The sequence below is a fragment of the Ammospiza caudacuta genome, chromosome 36 (genome assembly GCF_027887145.1).
Source record: "Ammospiza caudacuta isolate bAmmCau1 chromosome 36, bAmmCau1.pri, whole genome shotgun sequence".
NCBI classification, from domain to species: Eukaryota; Metazoa; Chordata; class Aves; order Passeriformes; family Passerellidae; genus Ammospiza; species Ammospiza caudacuta.
The window spans coordinates 1,118,052-1,130,216 of NC_080628.1; the positions used below are offsets into that span (position 1 = coordinate 1,118,052).

A 12,165-nucleotide genomic window follows, 5' to 3' on the forward strand; every position below is an offset into this window, starting at 1 on the left:
TTTTGGGGATATTTTTAGGGATATTTTTGCGATATTTTGGGGCATTTTTAGGGTATTTTGGGGCTGGTTTCAGGGATAATTTGGGGAAATTTTTGGGCATATTTTTAGGATATTTTCGGGGTATTTTGGGGCTATATTTTGAGATATTTTGGGGATATTTTCGGGCTATTTTGGGAGTATATTTTGAGATATTTTGGGGATATTTTCGGGCTATTTTGGGAGTATATTTTGAGATATTTTGGGGATATTTTCGGGCTATTTTGGGAGTATATTTTGAGATATTTTGGGGATATTTTCGGGCTATTTTGGGAGTATATTTTGAGATATTTTGGGGATATTTTCGGGCTATTTTGGGAGTATATTTTGAGATATTTTGGGGATATTTTCGGGGTATTTTAGGAGTATATTTTGAGATATTTTGGGGATATTTTCGGGCTATTTTGGGAGTATATTTTGAGATATTTTGGGGATATTTCGGGGTATTTTGGGAGTATATTTTGAGATATTTTTGGAATATTTTCGGGGTATTTTGGGGCTATATTTTGAGATATTTTGGGGATATTTTCGGGCTATTTTGGGAGTATATTTTGAGATATTTTGGGGATATTTTCGGGGTATTTTAGGGCTATATTTTGAGATATTTTGGGGATATTTTCGGGCTATTTTGGGAGTATATTTTGAGATATTTTGGGGATATTTTCGGGGTATTTTGGGAGTATATTTTGAGATATTTTGGGGATATTTTTGGGCTATTTTGGGAGTATATTTTGAGATATTTTGGGATATTTTCGGGCTATTTTGGGGCTATATTTTGAGATATTTTGGGGATATTTTCGGGCTATTTTGGGAGTATATTTTGAGATATTTTGGGGATATTTTCGGGCTATTTTGGGAGTATATTTTGAGATATTTTGGGGATATTTTCGGGCTATTTTGGGAGTATATTTTGAGATATTTTGGGGATATTTTCGGGGTATTTTGGGAGTATATTTTGAGATATTTTGGGGATATTTTCGGGGTATTTTAGGGCTATATTTTGAGATATTTTGAGGATATTTTCGGGCTATTTTGGAGTATATTTTGAGATATTTTGGGATATTTTCGGGCTATTTTGGGGCTATATTTTGAGATATTTTGGGGATATTTTCGGGCTATTTTGGGAGTATATTTTGAGATATTTTGGGGATATTTTCGGGGTATTTTAGGGCTATATTTTGAGATATTTTGGTGATATTTTCGGGCTATTTTGGGGATGTTTTTGGGGTGATTTGGGTCCATTTCGGGGTCCCTCACGCCGTGTTTCCCCCTCCCAGGTTACCTGCACGGCAGCCGCGCCCTGGCCGTGCTGGGGGCGGCCCTGGGGGCTCTCGGGGGGCTCCTGGGGGCACTCGCGGGACCCCGAAAGGGCCCCCGGGCGGCGGGGGGGGCGCTGCTGCTGCTGGCAGGTGGGGGAGGGGCTGGGGGGGTGGGGGAGGGGATTTGAGGGATTTTGGGGGGGTTTTGGGGGGATTTTGGGGGTGGGGGAGGGGCGGGGGGGTTTGGGGGGGATTTCGGGGGTGGGGGAGGGGATTTGAGGGATTTTGGGGGGGGGTTTGGGGGGATTTGGGGGGATTTCGGGGGTGGGGGAGGGGCTGGGGGGGATTTGGGGCGGATTTTGGGGATGGGGGAGGGGATTTGAGGGATTTTGGGGGGATTTGGGGGGTGGGGGAGGGGATTTGGGGGATTTTGGGGGGATTTGGGGGGATTTGGGGCGGATTTTGGGGGTGGGGGAGGGGCTGGGGGGGATTTGGGGGGGGTTGGGGGTGGGGGAGGGGCGGGGGGGGATTTGAGGGATTTTGGGGGGAATTGGGGGGATTTGGGGGGGATTTTGGGGTGGGGGAGGGGATTTGGGGCGGGAATTGGGGTGGATTTTGGGGGTGGGGGTGGATTTGGGGGGGATTTTGGGGGGTTTGTGAGGGATTTGGGGGGTGGGGGAGGGGCTGGGGGGGATTTGGGGAGATTTTGGGGGTGGGGGAGGCGCTTTGAGGGATTTTGGGGGGATTTGGGGGGTTTTTGGGGGTGGGGGAGGGGCTGGGGGGATTTTGGGGGGATTTTGGGGGTGGGGAGGGGATTTGAGGGATTTTGGGGAGAATTTGGGGGGGATTTGGGGGGTGGGGGAGGGGCGGGGGGAGGATTTTGGGGGGATTCGGGGGGTTTGTGAGGGATTTCGGGGGTGGGGGAGGGGCTTTAAGGGATTTTGGGGGGGGATTTGGGGGGGATTTGGGGGGTGGGGGAGGGGCTGGGGGGATTTTGGGGGGATTTTGGGGGGATTTGGGGGGTTTGTGAGGGATTTTGGGGGTGGGGGAGGGGCGGGAGGGAGGATTTGGGGGGATTTTGGGGGGGTTTAGAGGGATTTGGGGGAAGTTTAGGGGGTTTTGGGGGGATTTTTGGGGAATTTTGGGGGGATTCGGGGGGTTTGTGAGGGATTTGGGGGGTGGGGAGGGGCTTTGAGGGATTTTGGGGGGATTTGGGGGGATTTAGAGGGATTTGGGGAATTTTGGGGGAATTTTGGGGAGGTTTGGGGGGATTTGGGGGAACTTTAGAGGGTTTTGGGGGATTTTTGGGGAATTTTGGGGGGGCTTTGGGGGATTTGGGGGTGGGGGAGGGGCTGGGGGTGGGGGAGGGGATTTGGGGGCATTTGGGGGGGATTTTGGGGGGATTTTGATGAAATTTGGAGGCGTTTGGGAGGGATCTGGGAGGCATTTGGGGGATTTTGGGGGGATTTGGGGGATTTGAGGGAATTTTGGGGGAATTTCAGGGGCTTTTGGGGGGATTTTGAGGGAGATTTGGGCGCTTTGGGAGCGATTTTGGGGGGGCTTTGGAGGGGATTCGGGAGGGATTTTGGGGGTGGGGGAGGATTTGGCCAAGATTTGTGTCGATTTTTGCCAATTTTGTGTCGATTTTTTTGCCGTTTCTGTGTCGATTTTCGCCGCTTTTGTGCCGATTTTCGCCGTTTCTGGGTCGATTTTCGCCGGTTTTGGGCCGATTTTCGCCTCTTTTTTTTGCGATTTTTGCCGTTTTGGATGAATTTTTGCCGGTTTTGGGTGAATTTTCGCCGGTTTTGGGCCGATTTTTGCCAATTTTTTTTGCGATTTTTGCCATTTTGGATGAATTTTTGCCGCTTTTGTGCCGATTTTTGCCGTTTCTGGGTCGATTTTCGCCGGTTTGGGGCCGATTTTTGCCATTTTTTTTTGCGATTTTTGCCATTTTGGATGTATTTTTGCCGTTTTTGGGTGAATTTTCGCCGCTTTTGGGCCCCCCAGGGCTCTGCTCCGTGGGCTCCGCGCTCTGGTTCGGCCTCGGCTCCGCTCACGAATTTTTCGAGCCCTCCGTGATGGGAACCAGGTGGGGGAGGGGCGGGGTTGGTTTTGGGGGGATTTTTGGGGGATTTGGGGAAAAATTTGGGGGGTTCTGGTGGGGTTTAGGGGGTCCTGGGGGGGATTTTGGGGGATTTTGGGGGATTTTGGGGAAATTTTGGGGTGATTTTGGGGTGGATTTGAGGGGTCCTGGGGAGTTTGGGGATCTGGGGGTGATTTTGAGGGGGATTTGGGGGTCCCGAGGTGGATTTTGGGGTGATTTGGGGGGATTTGGGGGGCATTTGGGGGTCCCTGGGGGTGATTTTGGGGGGATTTGCGGGGATTTTGGGGGGATTTGGGGGTCCCTGGAGATGATTTTGAGGGGGATTTGGGGGTCCCGAGGTGGATTTTGGGGTGATTTGGGGGGATTTGGGGGGATTTTGGGGTGATGTGGGGGGATTTTGGGGTTATTTTGGGGGATTTGGGGGGGATTTGGGGGGATTTTGGGGGTCCCGAGGTGGATTTTGGGGTGATTTTGGGGGTGTTTGGGGGGATTTTGGGGTGGATTTGAGGGGTCTTGCGGCGTTTGGGGGTCTGGGGGTGATTTTGAGGGGGATTTGGGGGTCCCGAGGTGGATTTTGGGGGATTTGGGGGGGATTTGGGGGGATTTGGGGGTGATTTTGGGGTGGATTTGAGGGGTCCTGGGGAGTTTGGGGGTCTGGGGGTGATTTTGGGGAACCCTGGATGGATTTGGGGGAGTTTTTGGGGTGGATTTGGGGGGCCCCGGGGATTTGAGGGTCCCGGGGTGGATTTTTGGGGTGATTTTGGGGGGATTTTGGGGGGATTTTGGGGGTGGATTTGGGGGGGATTTTGGGGTGATTTGGGGGAATATTGGGGGGATTTTGGGGTGGATTTGGGGGTGATTTTGGGGTGGATTTTGGGGTGGATTTGGGGGTGATTTTGGGGTGGATTTTGGGGTGGATTTGGGGGGGATTTCGGGGGGATTGTGGGGTGGATTTGGGGGATTTTGGGGGTGATTTGGGGTGGATTTTGGGGTGAATTTGGGGGTTCCCGGGGTGTTTATTTTGGGGGGGGTGACGCCCCCTCCCCATCCCTCCCCTCCCCCCCCAGGTTCGAGCCGGGCCCCCGCGGTGCTGCAGGCGGGTGGGGGGAGGGGCGCTGCAGGCCGTGGGGGGAGGGGCGCTGCTCTGGATGGCGCGAGCCGGGTGAGAACCGCGCCCCTCCCCCACCCTGGCCCCCTCCCCCCCCTCAACTTAAGCCCCTCCCCCTCCAATTTGACCCCTTCCCTTTAAGCCCCTCCCCTCCCTTAAGCCCCTCCCCCACCCTCGGGACCCCTCCCCGAAGCCCCTCCCCCTCCTTAAGCCCCTCCATCTTTAAGCCCCTCCCCCACCAATTTAAACACCTCCCCTTAAAGCCCCTCCCCCTCTTTAAGCCCCTCCCCCACCCTCGGGACCCCTCCCCAAGCCCCTCCCCCTCCTCAAACCCCTCCTCTTAAGCCCCTCCCCCACCCTCTGGACCCCCCCAAGCCCCTCCCCCTCGTTAAGCCCCTCCCCCTTAACTTCACCCTTTCTTAAGCCCCGCCCCCTCTTAAAGCCCCCTCCCCTCCTCTTCAGCCCCTCCCCCATACTCAGGAGCCCCGCTAAGCCCCTCCCCCTCCCCAAGCCCCTCCCCCATCTAAGCCCCTCCCCTTTATGCCCCTCCCCCTCCCTGTTGTGGTGGGGGCGGGGCTCTGCTTTGCCCCTCCCCCTCTCTGATCCGCCCCTCCCCCGCTTTAGCCCCGCCCCCAGAGCGGCCGCGGCCCCGCCCCCACCCGCGCTGGGCGACAAATACGGGAGGAACGAGTACGTGTGAGGGGGCGGGAACGGAGCCCAAACGGAGCCCAAAGAGCCCAAAATGATCCCCAAAATATCCCGAAATATCCCGAAATTACCCCCCAAAATATCCCCAGATATTCCCCAAAATATCCCGAAATTATCCCAAAATTATCCCGATATTATCCCAAAATTATCCCCAAAATATCCCCCAAAATATCCCCAAATTATCCCGAAATATTCCCCAAAATATCCTGAAATTATCCCAAAATTATCCCGAAATTATCCCAAAATTCTCCCCCAAAATATCCTGAAATTATCCCGAAATATTCCCCAAAATATCCCCAAAATATCCCAAAATTATCCCGAAATTATCCCCCAAAATATCCCGAGATATTCCCCAAAATATCCCGAGATATTCCCCAAAATATCCTGAAATTATCCCGAGATATTCCCCAAAATATCCCGAAATTATCCCAAAATTATCCCGAAATTATCCCAAAATTATCCCCCAAAATATCCTGAAATTATCCCAAAATATTCCCCAAAATATCCTGAAATGATCCCCCAAAATATCCCAAGATATTCCCCAAAATATCCTGAAATTATCCCAAAATTATCCCAAAATTATCCCCCAAAATATCCTGAAATTGTCCTGAAATATTCCCCAAATTATCCCCAAATTATCTCAAAATTATCCCCCAAAATATCCCCAAAATTATCCCAAAATTATCCCCCAAAATATCCCAAAATATCCCCAAATTATTCCAAAATTATCCCAAAATTATCCCCCAAAATATCCCCAAAATGAACCTGAAATGGACCCAAAATATCCCAAAATTATCCCAAAATTATCCCCCAAAATATCTCAAAATTATCCCAAAATTATCCCCCAAAATATCCCCAAAATTATCCCAAAATTATCCCCCAAAATATCTCAAAATTATCCCAAAATTATCCCCCAAAATATCCCAAAATTATCCCCCAAAATATCCCAAAATTATCCCAAAATTATCCCCCAAAAATTCCTCCAAAATTTTTCCCCAAAAAATAAAAAAAAATCCCCCAAAAATTCCCCAAAATTCCCCACAAAATTCCCCCAAAATCCAAAAAAATTCCCCAAAATTCCCCCAAAAATTCCCCCCCAAATTCTCCAAAATCCAAAAATTCCCAAAGAAATCCCCAAATTCCCCAAAATTCCCCCAAAAATTCCCCCCAAAATTCCCCCCCCCAATTCTCCAAAATCCAAAATTCCCCAAAATTCCCCCAAAAATTCCCCCCCAAATTCTCCAAAATCCAAAAATTCCCAAAGAAATCCCCAAATTCCCCAAAATTCCCCCAAGAATTCCCCCCAAAATTCCCCCCCCAAATTCTCCAAAATCCAAAATCCCCCAAAATTCCCCCAAAAATTCTCCCCCAAATTCTCCAAAATCCAAAATTCCCCAAAATCCCCCAAAATTCCCCCAAAATTCCCCCAAATCCCCCAAATTCTCTCCCCCCCTCCCAGTAAGGAACCAATAAAAACCAGTCAAAACCAGTTTGGGCTCCCAGTTTGTGACCCCCAGTGCTCCCAGTGCTCCCAGTTTGGCCTCCCAGTAAGGATCCAGTAAAAACCAGTAAAAACCAGTTTGGGCTCCCAGTGCCCTCCCAGTAAGGATCCAGTAAAAACCAGTCAAAACCAGTTTGGGCTCCCAGTAAAACCAGTAACCCATCCCAGTGCTCCCAGTTTGGGCTCCCAGTATCACCAGTAAGGGCTCCCAGTGCCCTCCCAGTAAGGATCCAATAAAAACCAGTAAAAACCAGTTTGGGCTCCCAGTGCCCTCCCAGTAAGGATCCAGTAAAAACCAGTAAAAACCAGTTTGGGTTCCCAGTAAAACCAGTAACCCATCCCAGTGCTCCCAGTTTGGGCTCCCAGTATCACCAGTAAGGGCTCCCAGTGCCCTCCCAGTAAGGATCCAGTAAAAACCAGTAAAAACCAGTTTGGGCTCCCAGTGCCCTCCCAGTAAGGATCCAGTAAAAACCAGTAAAAACCAGTTTGGGCTCCCAGTGCCCTCCCAGTAAGGATCCAGTAAAAACCAGTAAAACCAGTTTGGGCTCCCAGTAAAACCAGTAACCCATCCCAGTGCTCCCAGTTTGGGCTCCCAGTATCACCAGTTTGGGCTCCCAGTGCCCTCCCAGTAAGGATCCAGTAAAAACCAGTAAAACCAGTTTGGGCTCCCAGTAAAACCAGTAACCCATCCCAGTGCTCCCAGTTTGTGACCCCCAGTGCTCCCAGTTTGGGCTCCCAGTGCCCTCCCAGTAAGGATCCAGTAAAAACCAGTAAAACCAGTTTGGGCTCCCAGTATCACCAGTAAGGGCTCCCAGTAACTCCCAGTGCTCCCAGTTTGGGCTCCCAAGGCTCCCAGTAAGGAACCAGTAAAAACCAGTAAAAACCGGTTTGGGTTCCCAGTGCTCCCAGTGCCCTCCCAGTAAGGAACCAGTAAAAACCAGTAAAAACCAGTTTGGGCTCCCAGTGCTCCCAGTGCCCTCCCAGTAAGGATCCAGTAAAAACCAGTGAAAACCAGTTTGGGTTCCCAGTAAAACCAGTAACCCATCCCAGTGCTCCCAGTTTGGCCTCCCAGTAACACCAGTAACACCAGTTTGGGTTCCCAGTGCTCCCAGTGCCCTCCCAGTAAGGATCCAGTAAAAACCAGTCAAAACCAGTTTGGGCTCCCAGTAAAACCAGTAACCCATCCCAGTGCTCCCAGTTTGGGCTCCCAGTGCTCCCAGCAACTCCCAGTAACCCCCAGTGCTCCCAGTTTGGGCTCCCAGTAACTCCCAGTGCTCCCAGTTTGGGCTCCCAGTAACCCCCAGTGCTCCCAGTTTGGGCTCCCAGTAACCCCCAGTGCTCCCAGTTTGGGCTCCCAGTAACTCCCAGTGCTCCCAGTTTGGGCTCCCAGTGCTCCCAGTATGGCCCCAGTGCCCTCCCAGTGCTCCCAGTTTCTGCAGGACTTTATTGGGGGTCTCAAAGTGCCCATTTGGGTCTCGGGGCGCCCGTGGGGGTCTCGGGATGCCTGTGGGGATCTCGGGGTGCCCATTTGGATCTCAGGGTGCCCGGGGGGATCTCAGGGCGCCCGTGGGGGTCTCGGGGTGCCCATTTGGGTCTCGGGGCGCCCGTGGGGGTCTCAGGGTGCCCGTGGGGGTCTCGGGATGCCCGTGGGGATCTCAGGGTGCCCATTTGGGTCTCAGGGCGCCCGTGGGGGTCTCGGGGTGCCCGTGGGGATCTCGGGATGCCCGTGGGGGTCTCAGGGTGCCCATTTGGATCTCAGGGTGCCCATTTGGATCTCAGGGCGCCCGTGGGGGTCTCGGGGTGCCCGTGGGGGTCTCAGGGTGCCCATTTGGATCTCAGGGTGCCCATTTGGATCTCAGGGCGCCCGTGGGGGTCTCAGGGTGCCCGTGGGGATCTCGGGGTGCCCATTTGGGTCTCAGGGCGCCCGTGGGGGTCTCAGGGTGCCCGTGGGGATCTCAGGGCGCCCGTGGGGGTCTCGGGGTGCCCATGGGGATCTTGGGATGCCCGTGGGGGTCTCGGGGTGCCCATTTGGATCTCAGGGTGCCCGTGGGGGTCTCAGGGTGCCCATGGGGATCTCAGGGCGCCCGTGGGGATCTCGGGGCGCCCGTGGGGGTCTCGGGGCGCCCGTGGGGGTCTCGGGGCGCCCCCGGGGGTCCCGTCAGGGCGCGCAGCAGTAGAGCCGGACGTCGTTGAGGCCGGTGGCGTCCCAGGGGTGCTCGGGCTCGAGGCGGGTGCGCAGCCCGCAGACCCCGCAGGGGGCGTCGCAGCGGGCGCTCAGGGCGCCCCAGGGCCCGCGGGCCAGCTCGGAGCCCGGGCGCAGGACGACGTCCCCCGAGCAGAGCACGGCCATGTTGGCGGCCGCCGCGTCGTCCCACACGCCCCGCGCGGGCTCCACCATCAGCCGGAAGGAGACGAGGCGCTCGCCGGGGTCGCAGAGGGTCTCCTGCTGCCAGGAGCCGGAACTGCGGGGGAACGGGCAAGGGTCGGGTGATGGCGGCCGTGGTTGGGTGATGGCGGCCGTGGTTGGGTGATCATGGCCATGGTTGGGTGATGGTGGCCGTGGTTGGGTGATCATGGCCGTGGTTGGGTGACCATGGTCGTGGTTGGGTGATGGCGGCCGTGGTCGGGTGATGGCGGCCGTGGTCGGGTGATGGCGGCCGTGGTTGGGTGATGGCGGCCGTGGTCGGGTGATGGCGGCCGTGGTCGGGTGATGGTGGCCGTGGTTGGGTGATGGCGGCCGTGGTTGGGTGATGGCGGCCGTGGTTGGGTGATCATGGCCATGGTTGGGTGATCATGGCCGTGGTTGGGTGATCATGGCCGTGGTTGGGTGATGGCGGCCGTGGTTGGGTGACAATGGCCGTGGTTGGGTGATCATGGCCGTGGTTGGGTGATGGTGGCCATGGTTGGGTCATGGTGACCATGGTTGGGTCATGGTGGCCATGGTTGGGTGACAATGGCCATGGTTGGGTGACAATGGCCATGGTTGGGTCATGGTGACCATGGCTGGGTGACAATGGCCATGGTTGGGTGACAATGACCATGGCTGGGTGACAATGGCCACGGTTGGGTGACAATGGCCATGGTTGGGTCATGGTGACCATGGTTGGGTCATGGTGACCATGGCTGGGTGACAACGGCCATGGCTGGGTGACAATGGCCACGGCTGGGTGACAACAGCCATGGCTGGGTGACAATGGCCATGGTTGGGTGACAATGGCCATGGTTGGGTCATGGTGACCATGGCTGGGTGACAATGGCCACGGTTGGGTGACAATGGCCATGGTTGGGTGTCAATGACCATGGCTGGGTGACAATGGCCATGGTTGGGTCATGGTGACCATGGTTGGGTCATGGTGACCACGGCTGGGTGACAACAGCCATGGTTGGGTGACAATGGCCATGGTTGGGTGACAATGGCCATGGTTGGGTGTCAATGACCATGGCTGGGTGACAATGGCCATGGTTGGGTGACAATGGCCATGGTTGGGTGACAATGGCCACGGTTGGGTGACAGTGTGGTCACTCACGGCCCCACGCTGGACGTCACCGTGTCCGTGCCCGTGTCGCAGAGCAGCCGCACCCCGTTCAGCCCCGTGTCGTCGCTGAAGAACCCCTGGTAGTGCTGCACCTGCACGGGCCCCCAGAACTGTCACCTCCGTGTCCCCAAAGCCCCTCTGTCACCCCTCGCGGGTGTCCCCAAACCCACCCGGCACTCCACAGAGGTCCCCGTCCCCTCCCCAAAGTCCCTGTCCCCTCCGTGTCCCCAATGTCCCCAAGGTCCCCCCAATGTCCCCAAGGACCCCCAATGTCCCCAATGTCCCCCAAGGTCCCCCCAATGTCTCCAGTCCCCCAATGTCCCCAAGGTCCCCCAATGTCCCCAATGTCCCCCAAGGTCCCCCCAATGTCCCCAATGTCCCCAGTCCCCCCTCACTGGTGTCCCCCCTGTCCCCCTCATCACCCCCATCCTTGTGTCCCCCAAAACTCGCCCCGTGTCCCCCTTGTGTCCCCAATGCCCCCATCACCCCCTGGGTGTGTCCCCTCCATGGCCCTGTCCCCGTGTCCCCTCTGTCCCCGTGTCCCTGTCCCCGTGTCCCCTCTGTCCCCTCTGTCCCCCTGTCCCCATGTCCCCTGACCCCCTCTGTCCCCATAACCATGTCCTCTTGTCCCTGTCCCTGTGTCCCTGTCCCCTCTGTCCCCATGTCCCCTCTGTCCCCTTGTCCCTGTGTCCCCTCTGTCCCCTCTGTCCCATGTCCCTGTGTCCCTGTCTCCCCTCTGTCCCCATGTCCCCATGTCCCTGTCCCCGTGTCCCCCGTGTCCCCTCTGTCCCCATGTCCCTGTCCCCATGTCCCTGTCCCTGTGTCCCCTCTGTCCCTGTCCCCATGTCCCCATGTCCCTGTGTCTCTGTCCCTATGTCCCTGTCCCCATGTCCCCTCTGTCCCTGTGTCACCTCTGTCCCCATAACCCTGTCCCCGTGTCCCCTCTGTCCCTGTCCCCATGTCCCTGTCCCTGTGTCTCTGTCCCCATGTCCCCTCTGTCCCTGTGTCACCTCTGTCCCCATGTCCCTGTCCCTGTGTCCCTGTCCCCATGTCCCTGTCCCCATGTCCCTGTCCCCATGTCCCCATGTCTCTGTCCCCATGTCCCTGTCCCTGTGTCCCTGTCCCCTCTGTCCCCATGTCCCCTCTGTCCCTGTCTCCCCTCTGTCCCCATGTCCCTGTATCCCTGTCCCCGTGTCCCCCGTGTCCCCCTGTCCCCATGTCCCTGTTCCCGTGTCCCTGTCCCCATGTCCCCCTGTCCCCGTGTCCCTGTCCCTGTCCCCATGTCCCTGTCCCTGTCCCCATGTCCCTGTCCCCGTGTCCCTGTCCGTGTCCCTGTCCGTGTCCCTGTCCCCATGTCCCTGTCCCCGTGTCCCTGTCCCTGTGTCCCTGTCCCTGTCCCCGTGTCCCTGTCCCCATGTCCCTGTCCCCGTGTCCCCATGTCCCCTCCGTGCTCACCTTCAGCTGCACCCCGATGGCGAAGGAGCCCGTGGGGCAGAACTCGCTGTGCCCCCACTGTCCCCAGGGTCCCCCGTTTGTCACCGCCATCACGCCGGGCCCGGGCCCGCCCCAGCTCAGGGGGTGGCGCAGGTGGCACATCCGGCGCTGCGAGGCCACCAAGGTCCCCAGGGGCGCCACCAGGGCCACCAGGGCCACCAGGGCCGGGCGGGGGCGCGGGGACAGAGCCATGGCCGAGCCACCCCCGGTGTCACCGCGGGGCTTTTATCGCACGGCTGGGGACAGTGACCGCGCGGGGGTGGCACTGGGACAAACCGGGACAGACTGGGAGGGCCACCTATGAGGGGGTGACACGCGTGTCCCCACCCCCGAGGTGCCACCAGCGGGGGAACGACCTGGGGGACACCCGGGGGCAGCGCTTTGGGCGGTTTTGGTTTCGTTTTGGGGATTTTTGGGGG

The 12,165-nt window shown here is 56.3% G+C and overlaps 1 protein-coding gene across 1 annotated transcript; it reads right to left on the minus strand.

Annotated features, from left to right (window-relative positions):
- Window positions 1-8,557: 8,557 nt before the first annotated feature.
- On the minus strand, window positions 8,558-11,950 carry LOC131570640 (vitelline membrane outer layer protein 1-like). Its single transcript, XM_058823010.1, has 3 exons — window positions 11,708-11,950; window positions 10,244-10,344; window positions 8,558-9,178 (listed from the first exon to the last, which is right to left on the minus strand). The coding sequence occupies exons 1-3, from the start codon at window positions 11,936-11,938 to the stop codon at window positions 8,875-8,877; spliced, it is 636 nt and encodes a 211-aa protein (XP_058678993.1). The 5' UTR covers window positions 11,939-11,950; the 3' UTR covers window positions 8,558-8,874.
- Between the last annotated feature and the right edge of the window lie 215 nt (window positions 11,951-12,165).

Coding starts and splice junctions, on each gene's coding strand:
- LOC131570640 (XM_058823010.1), bottom strand. CDS start 11,938: ATGGCTCTGTCCCCGCGCCCCCGCCCGGCCCTGGTGGCCCTGGTGGCC. Junction 10,345..11,707: donor CCATCGGGGTGCAGCTGAAG/GTGAGCACGGAG, acceptor GGGCCCGTGCAG/GTGCAGCACTACCAGGGGTT. Junction 9,179..10,243: donor GTGACGTCCAGCGTGGGGCC/GTGAGTGACCAC, acceptor GTTCCCCCGCAG/TTCCGGCTCCTGGCAGCAGG.